The 15,456-nt window shown below is 41.7% G+C and overlaps 1 protein-coding gene across 1 annotated transcript in view; it reads right to left on the bottom strand.

Annotated features, from left to right (window-relative positions):
- YWHAZ (tyrosine 3-monooxygenase/tryptophan 5-monooxygenase activation protein zeta) overlaps positions 1–4,966 on the bottom strand; it is a 28,348-nt gene extending 23,382 nt beyond the window's left edge. Inside the window, exons 1-2 of the mRNA XM_036876471.2 lie at positions 4,610–4,966; positions 1,424–1,728 (exon numbers count right to left, since the gene is read on the bottom strand). Coding sequence (XP_036732366.1) covers positions 1,424–1,717 — 294 coding nt within the window. The 5' untranslated portion in view covers positions 1,718–1,728; positions 4,610–4,966. The remainder of the gene's footprint in view (positions 1–1,423; positions 1,729–4,609) is intronic.
- Positions 4,967–15,456: the final 10,490 nt, after the last annotated feature.

Genomic DNA, 15,456 nt, shown 5'->3' with positions numbered 1-15,456 from the left:
GTACTAACCAGTTAGTAAAGAGAGCAGTGAGGAAAAAAACTAACATTTTTTATTATATATAGAAAAATGTATTTTCAAATTTAAATATTCTCACTACATTAGCAAACCGCAAGAATGTCACTGAACCTCAATGAAAATATGTAATTCCTTTCTCATCTGAGAATAGCAGCTATGTGTAGATTTCAAAAGGAGAAAAATAAATAAAAAGCACCCAAGACAGATAACCACACAAGACTTTGTGAGCCCACATTAAGATAAAAAATATTATTCTTTAAAAAGGCAGCCTAAAGGAAATATCATTTGAGAAAAATACTCATAATTTAGGAACTGAAGCTATCCCATTAATTGACGACTAGTGTAAAAGAACTGTAATACCATCACAACTTCAACAAAAACCCCAAACTCACAACCACATTAGAAATCCTATATTGCTCATTATAGTTCTTCCATAACAGGTTCAAATATTGAGTAGTGCACCTGGATTTCCATACTAATTCTCATAATACATAGATATGCACCTAACTATATTATATACCAGCGCCCTACCATACTGAGATCCACTGTGTAACCTCAAGTCCTGCAATGTCAGTGACATTTAGTAAAACTCCTTTAAATATTATTCCAAAACCTGATTCATTAAAAAGGGAAAGTATTAATATAACCTATGCTATATGCTAAGTGGTTGGATCTTCTAATAATTTATCCTTAAACTTTTCTAAATCAGAAAGCCATCACTTAATAAAATTAACCAAAATGTAACGTTCACTTCCTTTAAGCTTTTCAGGTAAGTAGTGCTTCAATACAGTATGTACTGAACACTTAAACACTTCTTGTTTAAACCAGGAAAAAAAATCAAGCTTGAGTTATTCATAACCTTTTACTACCGTTATCAAGGGTTCAAAGGTGACTTCCAACACTTTAAATGCAGGAAGAGGCAAAAGCAATTGCGGAGCCAGAATTTTCTGCATGGCTGACTCATTACATCAACATCATAGGGGCTAATCCAGGCAAGGGTACTATGTCTAGACTGACTCTCCTGTTACATCTCTTACAGTAAAACAAGGTATGTAAAATTCCTGTACTCGTATTATGCATTTAACAAAATAGCTTGGAACTACTACAAATATCCTAACCACAACTGAGACTGCAATACTGTTTATCTTTTCAACTAGTACAAAATACTCTACACCATAGACTATTTTTTAGTCTATTTGTACTGATTGATAAGTTTGTATAAAATAAATGCAATGTTTTAACTACAGCTGTTTTAACATGCTAGTAATGACACCCTGAAGACTTCCAATTTTAGAACACCAAATTTTTAAAAGGAAAAGGAAAACCAAAAAAGAAAGTTGAAAACAACTGATATTCATTATAGGAATCCTGTATTACAGGGAAGCTAGACTGAATGTTTGAGTCTCACCAGTACATCATTGCAGATATCTCTTAGCTCAGTCTCAATTTTCTCTCTGTATTCTCGAGCCATCTGCTGTTTTTTCTCAGCACCTTCTGTCTTTTGCTCAATACTTGAGACGACCCTCCAAGATGACCTGCGGGCTCCTACAACATTTTTATAAGCAACTGAGAGAAGATTCCTCTCCTCATTGGATAATTCAGCTCCTTGCTCAGTTACAGACTTCATGCAGGCTGCCATGTCATCATACCGCTCAGCCTGCTCTGCCAGTTTGGCCTTCTGCACCAGCTCATTTTTATCCATGACTGGATGTTCTGCAGGGGAAAAAAGGTAGCATTTAGATTCTTTTTTTCACTGAAACAGACTTAAAAGTGTACCTTTTGTAAATGAGCTATATTAACACCTCAAACCTAAGTGTCCATGGAAGATTCTTCACATGAGGAATATAATGCAGCCTCACAAAAGGATGATCAGAATAGGGGTGGTGAGTGAATGGGCATACTAAGCATGCAGAGGGTAAATTTAAAGCCATTAAGATCAGTTCATCAAAACTAAGGTTGCATTATCTTGTCTTTGTTCAGAGGATCCTATTTTCACCAGGTCAAAGCACTTTTGGTCAAGAGGCTCCTTAAAAACTAACCCTTCTCTTAGCCAAAATCAATTGCAGTTTCTAATTATCACTAAGTAATCTAAAATTAAGCAGCTTTTCTTTAGTGAAAACACTGCCTATGAAGAACATTAGAATTTCTATTTACTTCCAGAATCATAATTCATGCCAATTTAATGTCATTCATGTGTTCTTACTTTCATAATACCTATTCTCATCAGAAGTGGTTAAGTTTAAATTGTTGGTGCTATCATTACCCCAAATCCACTTATCTTTCCAACACTTCCCAGCTGATCATAGCACCATTTTCTGGGAGAAATGACCAAATTGCTTGTTTTAAGATATTCTGAGTATAAAACCACCACCAAGAATCTACATTTAACTGACCCTAAGGCCTCATTTATCCATACCTTGTTATATGGGCACACACTTAAAAAACGCATCCACGGGTCCTGGAATTTCAATCCTCACTTATGAAATGTATACAGTAAGTGCTCCAGTGTTACTGAGATCCTTGTTCCAGTTATATGTAGAATCACTGCATTGTTCTAGTAGTCAAAATTTAATTGTATGTTCCTAGTCAAGCTGCCCTTAACTATGACTTCCCACCTAATTCTTTGTCAAATTTTAAGTCCCTAGACTTTTCATTTACCATTACACTTTGCCTTAAAGATATCTTTGAGAGGTGCTAAAAAAACAGATGCTAAACATTAGTGAATAAACGATTTGAGAGAGAAATGCAGAGCCTCAAGGGCACTATTAAAAAGTGAACAGAAGACACTGTCAATATGGGAACTCCCTACCCCCCAATATCATATCCTTTACATTCCCACAATACTTAAAATAAAATAAAAAATTTTGGAACAAGTCCCTAGTATTTAAACAAGTAATTGGCTTGGTTGGATGAGAGGTATACTGTTTCAGTCAGAAAACTATTTAAAATTGATCACATATTCCCACCCCATTCTTGAAATTACTAATTTCTCCCCTAACAACTCAAAAACGCTCTCCGGTTAATGCTAAAGAAAAACTATTTGAAATCAGCACAAAGGTTTTCTCCCCACCCCTTGGGTACAGGGGAAGTGGATTAGATTTCTCACAAAATAACTGGTGCTTCGAGGCCTCGCCGCACCCATTTAACCCTTAACCGACGTTAAGACGTCGAGGTGGGTGAAACGAAAACTGGCAAGCCGTGACTTTAAAGTGCAAATCCTTCCGTGCACGCTATCCGCTACCACCCCTCCTTGACTCCGCCCAAGCTTGTGCCTCCGCACGAGTCGTCGACTCTCCCTCTTTGTCATGGCGGATCTGTGTCAAGGAGCCCAACCTACTGCCGAGTGTTAATTCCCCCCGCTAGAACAGAAGGGAGGAGTGGCGCGCCCCCGCCCGAGCCACGGGGAGGGAGCCGCCCGCCCCGAGAGCAGAGACGCCAGCGCCGCCCGCAGAAGCGGAACCACCACCGGGCCCGCCGCGGACACACCCCACTCTCCCACCCGCGTCTCCTCCGCCACCGGACACCGCTGGTGCTCATTTAGTCTCTAAGGGTCCGACAGCTGCAGCAGGTGGGGGAGGGGCAAGAGCCACACCCAGGCGAGGGGGGCCGCCGCCTGCTGTTAGCTCCTACTTACCCACCCCGCATAGCGGGGTACGCGGCTGAAAACCAGGCGCAGGACCCTGTAGTTCTAGCCCACCCACGCGGGAGACGAGAGGGACACGCCAGCCCACCGTTGTCCCCATTCTTTTTCGCTCTCCCTACCTGCGCTCGGGGCCCTCATTCACCAGGAGGGTAAACCCCTGGCCCATCCCCCACCCGAGAAAACTCAAGTCGTCCCCCACACCATGAAAACCAGGAAATTCGCTCTCGGTACGGCCTCGCCCCACCCTGGAGTCGGCTCCCCGTTGCACCAGAAGCGCGGCCTCGCCCTAGTCTACCTGGCGAGCGCCTCCGGGCCGGCCTCGGATCGGGCCCGCTCCCCAGGCCCGGCCCTCCCGCCGCCGCGCCGCCGCCCGGATGGTGGAGGGGTGGGGGTGGGGGTGGCTGGGCGCCGCCGCCGCAGCGCCGGGCGCGGTGGCTGCGCGGCGGGGCGGGCGGCAGTTAGGGGGAGGGGAGAACAGGGCAGCGGGGAGGGGGCGGCCTCACCTGCGCCACTGCAATGCCCGCAGCCACCGAGTCATTCTCCCGGGGAGGATGTGGCTTTGGGGGTAAGGGGACGGGGTGGGAATGGATTGCGGCCAGCGGTGCCTCGGCCACCCCCGGGAGCCGGCGACCGGGCGTGTCCCCGGGGATCTCGCGTGTGGGCGCCCCTTCCACCCCAGGGGACGGGAACCGGGAACGGGCGCTTATCCGGGTCAAGGCGTCGATCCGGAAGCAAGTAGCCCGAGGCAGCCGCGAACCGCCCGCCCGAATCCAGCGGAAGAGAAGCCGCCACCCGTCTCCGCCTGAGAAGACTCCGCCTCAGCCCAGCGCCGCTACCGCGGAGCGAGCAGGGCCGAGGGGATGGGGAGCGGGGAGGCCCCCGCGCTTTTGGAAGGCTGGTCTGGGAAAGGAAGAGAGGCGAGGAGGCGGCGGCCGCGGCCGGGTCCTTTACCTGTGTCCGGAATGGGTGGTGGCGGACGGACGGGGGCTCAGTAGTCTCTGGGCGGCAGCGGCGAGGTTGAGACTATCCCTCGATCTCGCTGCTCACAGGCTACAGCGGCTCCGCAGACACGGGGTTTCCTCCAATCACCAGCCCCGGCAGCAGGGGCACCACACGCACGGTGACGTCAAACGCTGCTATGGCAACCGTTGATTGGTGCCCACAGCTCTGGGGGCCCAGTGCAATTGCCGCTCCCTTGCGCGCGCGTCTTGCCCGCCCGCGCTAGAGGGCGAGCGGAGGGGTGCGTGTCTTCTCCCGCTACCTACACTCCTCCTCACCGCTCACCTAACAACTTCTCTAGTTTTGTAGAGTGCACCTGGGCAGGAAGCTTTTTTTCTCCTTCCCACCACTACCTCGCCTTCCCCTCGGATCTCCTGCAGCTCCGCCAGCTCACTCGTAGAAAACGAGAAGGAACTATCCCCACCCCCACCTTAGCTTTTCGTGTTGTCCTTCTGCGCTTGCGCCAGTCACTCCCTCTCCTGTTCAGCAACATCCGGGACCTTTCACATTCCTCCCCCGCCCTCTGTGCTTCGCTGTGGTAACTGCCCCCAGGACCATCCGGGGGCTGGCTTATGAGAGCGGCTCGGCCGCTCGGGCATTGTGAACAGGGCGTGGGGGTAGCGGGGAAGGGCGTGACCAGGCAGTGAGGGAGGGGCGGTGCGGCGCGCTCTCCTTCGCACTGCGGGGCAGACCTGGGCTCGCAGCTCCTCCCTTACGCCGCTGCCGCCGCGGCTTTACCTGCAGACTCAGAAGCGTCCTTAGACCTTTTAAGGCTAGGACTAGTGAGGCGGTCGGCCCCATTGTGGACTGAGCGACAGGAAGGTTTTCCAATCGGAAGCTCGGGATCTGCGCGCAATGACAGCTGACAGGAGACAAAGGGTGGGCGCGAAGTCGGGGTGAGGTGGGTCAGGAGAGGCGGAGCTGGTGGGAATGAGGCCTGGAAGCAGACGTCGCCGCTTTCTGAAAGCTTGCAACTCCCAAGGGAAAAGATTACTTTCTTAAATGGACGGTTTGAGGTGATCGTGGGGCCTTAACATAAAGCGAGGCAAAGAAGAGAGATCTGACGCTGACTGGCTTCTCGTAGGTTACATTTTTCTATCCAAATAAAGCTTTCACTTGAAGACCTCACGTTGCAGTGTTTGTTTTAAAACATAAAGATTACCTGTTTTTTCTGGAAGCAAGGTTTCAGGAACCCGGTAGTTCCCAGGGCGCCGGCTGACCCAGCTGGCTGTGAGAGTGGGCCGCAAGCAGGGCGAGGAGCAGGGACCAGGCGCCGGGAAGAGGGTGAAGGAGAAGGGCGGAAGTTGCAGGTGCCGCACAGACGTGCCAACCTACGCCCATTCAACGTAAGGAAGTTCAAAGAGATACATTCACAGTGTAAAATGCTCACCCCCACTGCCTTTGAATGTGTTAGAGCTAAGGAAAAGATGAGTGCTTGGATGGCCTGTAAAACCAGTTGCAAAGTCATCTAGAGTTAGTCAGTGGGAGAACTCAGAACTCTTCCCACTGCCCCTGTGTAAACGTCTTGACCTCACCGATTTTTTTGCCAACATATCTTTATTGAGCACCTAATAGGAGCCTGCTTTAGGCACAGCTGACAAAGGAGCCTCACAGAAGAGGTCAGCCTCAAGTTCTGCTGAGAATTGGATTTATCAGTAACGGACACACAGAATGTTTCCTCACTCTTGGAGTTTGTCTTGTATGATGTCTGTCCCTGAAGTTCCAGCTAGTGTTTAGGTAGTACAGTATAAACCAGGTACAGTTTTCCTCTGACCGGTTCAATTTCAGTGTTTATTTTCCCCAAAGTTTCTGGATCAGAACAGATTCGTAGTAGGCTGAATGGATGAACAAATTGATCAGGGTTTTATTTCTGAGATACTAAAGCCACCTTTCTTTGACTCCCAAGTGAATTATTTTAGGGAGTGACTCACTTGAAATGACTAATATTTCAAGTATTTTTTTTTTAAGTTGTCTCCAGCTTTGTGCGAGGCACCAGAATTTGACAGATATGAAGTTAAGTCTTACTTAAAATGGAAATTGATGTTTCTTTATATCTCAAATATATGACTATGTAGAATATATGCCTTTTGTTTTAAAGGAAGTTTAGGGATTTCTCTGCATAAGTAAATACTGGATTTAGTTTAGGAAACCACTAAATTCATTTTTTGCCTTACACTTTAAATAGCAAGGCATTCTTTATATGTGAAACAATAAGAGCTATTAGGTTTTACATATTCAAATCAACATGTTCATGGAATAAAGTTGTAATGAGTAGCAGGGGAGCAAGAATATAGAATGTCATGAAAGCCCCAAATGATAAGTATGTTGAGGAATAGGAATAATATATAGCAAGGATAATAGCAAAACAAAGAATAAATAGGACATATGAACTTGAACTCTGGGAAAATTACTGGTAGACTTTCACTCATAGCCTGAACTGTTTTATTTTCTTTATTGCTTGATTTTGTTGCCTCAGTTGAGTTGCCTAATCTGTGCCTTGATTTCCACATCAGTAAAATACTGGTAATAAAAACAGCTCAAGTGGTGTTGAGGATTAAATGAAGTTAAGTTATATAAGATAGAAATAATTATAAGATACATAGATATTAAAAGATATAATTTTAAGATACAAATATAATTATATATAAAATGCTTAGCACCATCCTTTGTGCAAAAGTAATATTAGCTATTATTATTCATTTGTAAGTTTATATATCTAACGTATCTACTGTTCAAAGGGTTGTGAAGATAAAATGGAGCTACACATAATGCTTTAGATCATGCTTATCCATTGTTGGAATAACCTGATGGAGGTTATTCCATTTTTATACCAGACCCATTTTTATCTTTCAGAGCCACAGCTGGATAGATGGCCATAGTGGCCCTTGTAATTAGGTGCAGCCATGTGACTGAGTACTAACTAGCTCAAAGTAATGTGCTGGACTTGTGGCCCTAGTTCATAAACACCTCCTTGTTTGAACCTCTGTTTGGTTGCTGAATGGACCTCTCTCTTACAGCTGAATGAAGAGGATTCCAAGGCTTTCTAGGAGAGTGGGACCATGAAATGAAAGGAGTCAGCCCTGAGGCCTATAAACACTGTCCCCGATCATTTTGGACTTTATTGAAGGATAACTTCAATTTTTTAAGCCACTGACATTTAGGGGTTATCTCTTATGATAGCATTGTAATGTATATAGATGTAACTGGCAAGTCCAAAGTGGTAAGCATTTTTTTTTCCAAGAAGAAAATGGGAAAGAAAATAAGGGAAGGAAAAAGAAGTGAGAGAAAAAGAAAAGGGAACCTGATCTTGTGATAAAAGCAGCTTTAGTATTCTCAACTACTCTGTTGACTTCTAGAATGACCTTGAAAAGTTACATTTCTTCACTTAATTCTAAATCAATATGACAGTCTCACTACTTACCTTTTTAAATTTACTCTTTACTTATTGCCATTCTCATTCCTTTACTACTTTAGTCTTGCTTTCCTAAAAAAAAAAAAAAAAAAGATCAACCCATATATCTATCCCTACCTTCCAGATTCTAACCCTATGTTCTATGATACTTGGTCACAGACTGGGTTTTTTGCATGCTAGTTTAAAAAATAAAAATAAACCAACAAGAAAGCCAAGCTAACTGTGAGCTCTCATTTCATACATTCATCCAGTAATGAGGGCCCACTGGTCAGAGACTATGCTGCTGGGAATAAACATGAGTATAGATCATGGTCCCTCCCCAAAGGAGCTCACAGTCTAGGGATAGAGACAGACACCAAATGTAATTACAGTGAAGCACTGTGAGATGAGTGCTAATAAAGGTGAGCAAGTTGTATTTTGGAAAACCTGAGCTGTGAGCACCATCCATGGAGAGATGAAGAGATTTGCCTAAAAAAATTTGTGTTCATCCTATAAATTACTGATGATAAGTAGAGTCAATATTGCTTTTTTTTGCCTCCAATGGCATTTTTAATTCCACAGTGAAAGTTTTAGTTTCCCTGCATTCTTAACTTACAGGTCACTGTTGAATAGACATGGTATCTCCTCACATCCAATTAAGGACAAAACTGGCCATCTTCTAAAGTTTTCTTTTCCAATAGTAAATCATCTTTTGGTATATGCTCTTCCTTGGAGTCTTCAGATAGGGCTCTATTTCTTGTACTATAGAATTTTCGATAGATCTTATGTTGTGGTGGTGATTGTTTTCCTATTACACGTCGATGAGTGACGTTCCTTCCAGTCCCAGACTTGGGCAGCCAACAGATGTATTTCCTCTGCTTCTCTACCATCGTGTCAAAAACTGGTTAAGTCTAAAGTCATATGCAAAACTGGGCTAAATGCCTCCTTTGGCTAAATTCTGGAATCCAGCCGACATTTACATTTATCACCTGTTGAGCATTTGCCATGACAAGATCTTCCCCTGACCTATTGTCCATTGTCAGCCATTAAAGAGAATTTATGTTGTCAAGAAACAGAGGCTACCTGTGGTCTTCTTTAATCAGCTGTGATAAATGGGAAAACTACGAACTTGAATACCGAGAATTGTCAGTGCGCTTCCACATGTTGCTTAATCTGCAGCTGCTTATTCCAGGGGTCTGTCACATTTTGTTACCAGCCACCCCAACTGCCCTGGCTCTGTATTCTGATGTGCCTTCTCCTGGGATTTGCAGATTCGGATTGAATAACAATTTGAAGGCTTAACTTCTTCCTACCAACTTTGCTCTTCTTTTACAGAGGAAAAACTACATATGATAAAGTTTCTTGGTTTAGCCTCTTCTGCACTGTAGCCAGTGGAAATTCCTCCTGCAAATGGTTAACTCTTATTTTTCAAAAACTCTTTCATGATATTTTAATGGGAAGATGGGAAAGGTTGTAGCAAGAATTTTAGCTTGGCACCATTTTAACATCTTAACCCTTAAATCTCCAGACAATTTGATTTTATATACTATATATGTGTATATATATATATATATATATATACACACACACACACACACACACATATTTAACTATATATATATATATATGTAGTGTTATATTTTATACATATTGTGTTTGTCTCCAGTCATGATGTATATAAACATATATAATTAACATAGATATATTTAAAAAAGAGACAACAGGCTTAAAATGGAATCACTTGTGCTAAGCTCACATCATCAAATTAAGACTTAATGTTTAACCTAATCTCAGATTCTATAGGAATAGAATCTTAACCAGTTAGTCTGGAATCTGGAATTTCCTTGTCAGCACTAGTGAGGTAGCTGCCTGATAGACCCCTGCCATCCCCCAGAAGAGGGGACCTTGCCTGAAACAATCTACCCTTTGCTAGTAACTTCCTTGTCCCACCCTCTTCTGCCTATAAAAAAGTCTTTCACTTTGCACAGCTCTTTGGAGCTTCTTTCCATCTGCTAGGTGGGATGCTGCCTGATTCATGAATTGTTGAATAAAGCCAATAAAATCTTTAAAATAACTCAGTTGAATTTTGTTTTTTAATGTGTATAAATATAATGTGTATATAATATATAAATATATACATATTAGGAATTGTTTTTACAGCAGTTTTAGGTTCACAGAAAAATTGAGAGGTACAGAGATTTCCATATAATCCCTGCCTCTCTACTCATGTATAACCTTCCCTATTTGTAACATCTCCCACCATAGTGGTATACTTGTTAAAATTGATTTGTTAAAATTGAATGATATATTTTGTTAAAATACATTCACAAATCATTATTACCCAAAGCTCAAAGTTTACATTAGGGCTCACTCTTGGAGTTGTACATTCTATGGTTTGGACAAATATATAGTGACACATATCCACTATTACAGTATCATACTGAGTAGTTTTATTGCCCTAAAAACCTCTGCTCTACTTACTCATTGGTGCTCTTTAACCTGTGGTGACCACTGATCTGTTTACTGTCTCCATAGTTTTTGCCTTTTCCAGAATGACATATAGTTGGAATCATACAGTATGCAGCCTTTCACATTTCACATTGGCTTCTTTCACTTACTAATATGCATTTAAGTTTCCTCCATAGGAGGTTCCTCAAAAAACTAAAAATAGAAATACCATTTGACCCTGGAATCCCACTCCTTGGAATATACCCAAAGAATACAACTTCTCAGATTCAAAAAGACATATGCACCCCTATGTTTATCGCAGCACTTTTTATAATAGCCAAGATATGGAAGCAACCTAAGTGTCCATCTGTAGCTGAATGGATAAAGAAGATGTGGTACATATATACAATGGAATACTATTCAGCCATAAGAAAGAAACAAATCCTACTATTTGCAACAACATGGATGGAGCTGGAGGACATTATGTTCAGTGCAATAAGCCAGGTGGAGAAAGACAAATGCCAAATGATCTCCCTCATTTGTAGATCATGAAGCAAAACTGAAGGAACAAAATGGCAGCAGACTCAGAGACTCCAAGAAGGAACCAGTGGTTACCAAAGGGGAGGGGTGTGGGAGGGTGGGTGTGGAGGGAGGGAGAAGGGGACTGAGGGGTATTATGTTTAGTACACATGGTGTGGGGTATCACGGGGAGAACAGTGTATCACAGAGAAGGGACATAATGGATCTCTGGCAACTTGCTGCACTGATGGACAGTGACTGCATTGGGGTATGGATGGGGACTTGATAATATGGGTAAATGTAGTAACCACATTGTTTTTTCATGTGAAACCTTCATAAGAGTGTATATCAATCATACCTTAATAAAAAATTTTTTTAAAAAGTTTCCTCCATAGTTTTTCATGGCTTTTCTCCATGGCTTTCATTTCTTTTTAGTGTTGAATACCTCAGTTTATTTATCTATTTACCTACAGAAGAACATCTGGGTTGCTTCCAGGCTTTGTCAGTTATGAATAATGCTGCTATACACATCCATGTTTAGGTTTTTGTGTGGACATAAATTTTCATCTCCTTGGGGAAAATAGTAGGGAATGCCATTGTTGTGTGGTAAAACTATGTTTGTTTTGTAAGAAATTGCCAAACTGTCTTCCACAGTGTCTGTACCATTTTGCATTCCCACCAACAATAAAAGAGAGTTCCTGTTTCTCTACATCCTCACCAGCATTTGGTATTGTCAGCGCTCTGGATTTTGGTCATTGTAATAGGTGTATAGTGGTATCTCTTTGTTTGATTTTTGCATCTCCCTGATGACATATGATGTGGAGCATCTTTTTATATGCTTAGTTGCCATCTGCATAACTTTCTTGGTAAGGTATCTGTTAAAATCTTTGGTCTACTTTTTAATTCAGTTATTTGTTTCTCATTTTTGAGTTTTAAGAGTTGTTTGTATAGTTTTGCATAACAGTCCTTTATCAGATGTATCTTTTGCAAATATTTTCTCTGAGTCTGCCTTGTCTTCTCATTCTCTTGGTATTTTTAAATGTGCTATATTTTTATATTTAGTAAGCAAAGGTAAAGACTTTATTTTGGTGGTAAGCATTAGAAGAACTTTTGGAAGTTATTGAGATTAGTGGTGCAGAATTGAAGGCACAGTTTTACAACACCAGAATCAGGCAATCATTTCATATGACAGGTACTCATGTGTACAAAGAAAAATGAGAAAAGTGCAGGTAATAACTTGTCCTATCATCCAGTGTAGCGAGCCACCACATGACAATGGCTTGAGGAAGGTAAAGGCAGCCTGGAGCTCACAGTTTCAAAAGTGTCTAATTACAATTTGAAAGTGATCAGCAGCAATCAGGGAGTGGAAAGGTCAGAAGAAGAATTTGTTCCTTTCTGGCTTGTTTTTCAGTTCTGAATACCCAAGAATAAGCAAAAGGGAACATTTGGAATTCATTAAAGGTTTAAAATACAGTAAGAATGTATATATATAAGAAGACATTAAAAGAAAAATGTCCCCCCTCTAGCAAAATAGGCATCTGGAAAAGGAATCAAGGGCAATGTGGATTTCTGGCAGTTTTCCTGGGACTTGATATAAAATTTTTCCTGGACCTACAAGCAGAATTTCTGTATTCTAGTTTCCCTGGTCCTTCCTCTGGGGCAATTGCTCTCAACCTTAAGTTATTTTTAGGAGGCATTCACACACTTTCTTAGCCATGAAATCCTCAGGAATCCCTGAAATATTTCAATATTTCAGCAACTTCATAGGATATTCAAACCAAACCCACACAATAGGATATGACGTGGTTATTCTGGCTAAGTCAGATGTGTGTTTTTGACATGAATAGCTTTCATAGTTAATGCCTCACTTATTTGTTAAACATTGATTTTTCAGTGGGGCTAATAATAGCAGGCTTCAGGCTTGAACAACTAAAAAATGAATAAGTAACACTGTAGAAACCATTTAATCAGTAAGTGACCAGTAGAAAGAAAGGATACATGTGTCGAATTGTTTCTCTAACCCACCATTTGTAAAAAGATGTATTTAAGCAGTTTATAAGATGAGGTCACCTTCCTTTTGTGACTTTCCTAGAACAGCAGTGAAAGCTAGCAATAGTTTATGCATGCAAAAAGCATAAATAAGTTAAAATGTATCAGCTAGGCAGCATCTGTAGATATGAGAGGGAAGGGATTAGAAAGAGTACAGAGGTCAAGCTTTAGAAAGAACAATTAACCTTGAGCTGCTGACAAAGAAAGGCTTGATTGTTTTATCAGAGTAAGTTGAGAGAGGTCAGGGAGAAATGGGTTTTGGACTTGACTGAGAATAAAGGGAACACTAAATGCAGAGAAAACACCATAATGTCTTCTGCATGAAATCACAGAATGGAGAGCACATTCTATGATGAGGCTTTGAATATCATATCCCACTATTCTCCTTTGCTGAGACATCTCGGCCTTTCTAGAAAGGCAAATAAATATTATCAGGACCAGGGAATTATGGAATGTCAGTGAAACATTCAACATCACTATGGATGGTTTTCATTATCTTTAGGAAAACAGAACAATACCAGTGGATCTGAGTTCTGGAAAGACCACATTTATTCTTTATTTATTCTTGAACAGATGTTTTTTGAATAGCTATTTAAATACCAGATGTAACAGGTGCCGAGAGGAAAAATGGAAACAAACACTCCTGGACCACAGTAGAATCACATTTAGTGGGAAATAAATATGTTATCCACTTCTTTGTAGGTAATTGGTAAAGTTTGATTGAATGGAAAAATAACAAATAAATTGATTTTTTAAAAGAAGAGAACTATTGGAGATAACTAATGATGCCGGAGTTCTTGTTTACAGAGTCAAAGAATGAACTTAGCAAATACCCAAGGTAGGAGAGCGAGGGAGAGGCTTTTATTGAGAAATACAGTGAGAGGACGGAGCTCCTGGTTCATGCCAGGAGGGGACAAGAGAGCCCATGATGGTGTGTTGTCTAGGGGATTTATAGTCCGTTGAGGATTTTCAGGAATGTGGCTAAGGGCTAGGGGTGCAAACTTGTACCACCTGCCCTGCCCCCAAGGTGGGCTGAGTTGTTGTCTGTTTGCTAGGGCTGTTTACAGTGAAGTCCCGGGTTATGCCAGATACCCTCCTTTATTTGCAGAAGACTCAAACATTCCAGGCCAAGTTGCTCCTGGCCTTTTGAGCTTTAACGGATCTCAATGAAGATATCTGTATTCCTAGTCTGGTATCTTTACCCTAGAGAATTAGTGTGACCTTGACTTTGCATAATGCTAACACAGAATTTTGATAGAGACTTCTTTGCACATTGTTACATTGCTCTGACTGTAAATATCCTGCCTAGTTTTTCCCGGAGGCCCTCACCCTACGTTGACTACTGCTAAATATGAATAATAAATAACATGAATAAATGAAATTCACTGATAAACACATCCTCAGTATTTATTTATTTAGAAAAACTGAGTAAATTTTCTTTATGTTCATTTCTCTGCAAAGGACCCTTGCTCAGACTTTTCAGAAAGACAGAGGCTTGAGAATCTCTGAAGAAGAAAACATACATGTGGCCTGTGGAAGAGTCTGCAGTCTTCTCCAATATACCTTCTCCATTCTTCTTAGTAATATTAATAGAATTTTCGATATTCAATTAAACATAATGCTACCTGGAATGAAGACACATTTCTCATTGCCCACCCAGCTGGGTGGAACTTATAAATAAGTAATGGCCAAGGATATGAGGTGTTCATGTAAGACTTCTGAGAAGTGTCCACAAAGGGAAAGAAAGAATGTCCACTGCTTTTTTTCCCCTTCCCCTTCCTACTGGCCAAAATATAGGCATAGTGAGAATGTGGACAGCCAATGTGGACCAAGTTAGAACACCAAAGAAAGTGGAGCAGCAATGCAGAAGGAGCTTGGGGCTCTTGTAACTTCTGAGAACTGCTGCGCTTAACCCTAACTTGCATGGTGGTTGTTGTTGGTAAGGAGAAATGTATATAATGAAGCCCCTGCTAATTTGGGGTTTTGTCATTTAGTTCTTTTTGGTATAAATAGCCCTAAAATTGTTACATATTCTGTATACCTGTCATGGATCCTATGACTCTAGGTTGAGGTTCATTTTTTTTTTTTTGCCTATAGATGTCCAATTGCTCTAGCACCATTTTTTGGAAAGGCCGTCATTTCTCCATTGAACTGCTTTTGCACCTTTACCAAAAATCAGTTGGGTGTATTTGTGTGGGTCTATTTATTTCATTCCTTTCTATTACTGAATAATATTCCATTGTATGGATATACCACTGTATCTTTATCCATTCACCTGTCTTCAGATATTTGGTGGGATTTTTTTGCTTGTGGCTATAATGAAGAAAGCTGTTGTGAACACTTAAATACCAGCTTTTGTGTGGACATACACTTGTGTTTCTCTTGGGTAAGT

This window comes from Manis pentadactyla, chromosome 3 (genome assembly GCF_030020395.1).
Source record: "Manis pentadactyla isolate mManPen7 chromosome 3, mManPen7.hap1, whole genome shotgun sequence".
Classification (NCBI taxonomy): domain Eukaryota; kingdom Metazoa; phylum Chordata; class Mammalia; order Pholidota; family Manidae; genus Manis; species Manis pentadactyla.
This window is presented reverse-complemented; position numbering and strand designations above follow the sequence as displayed.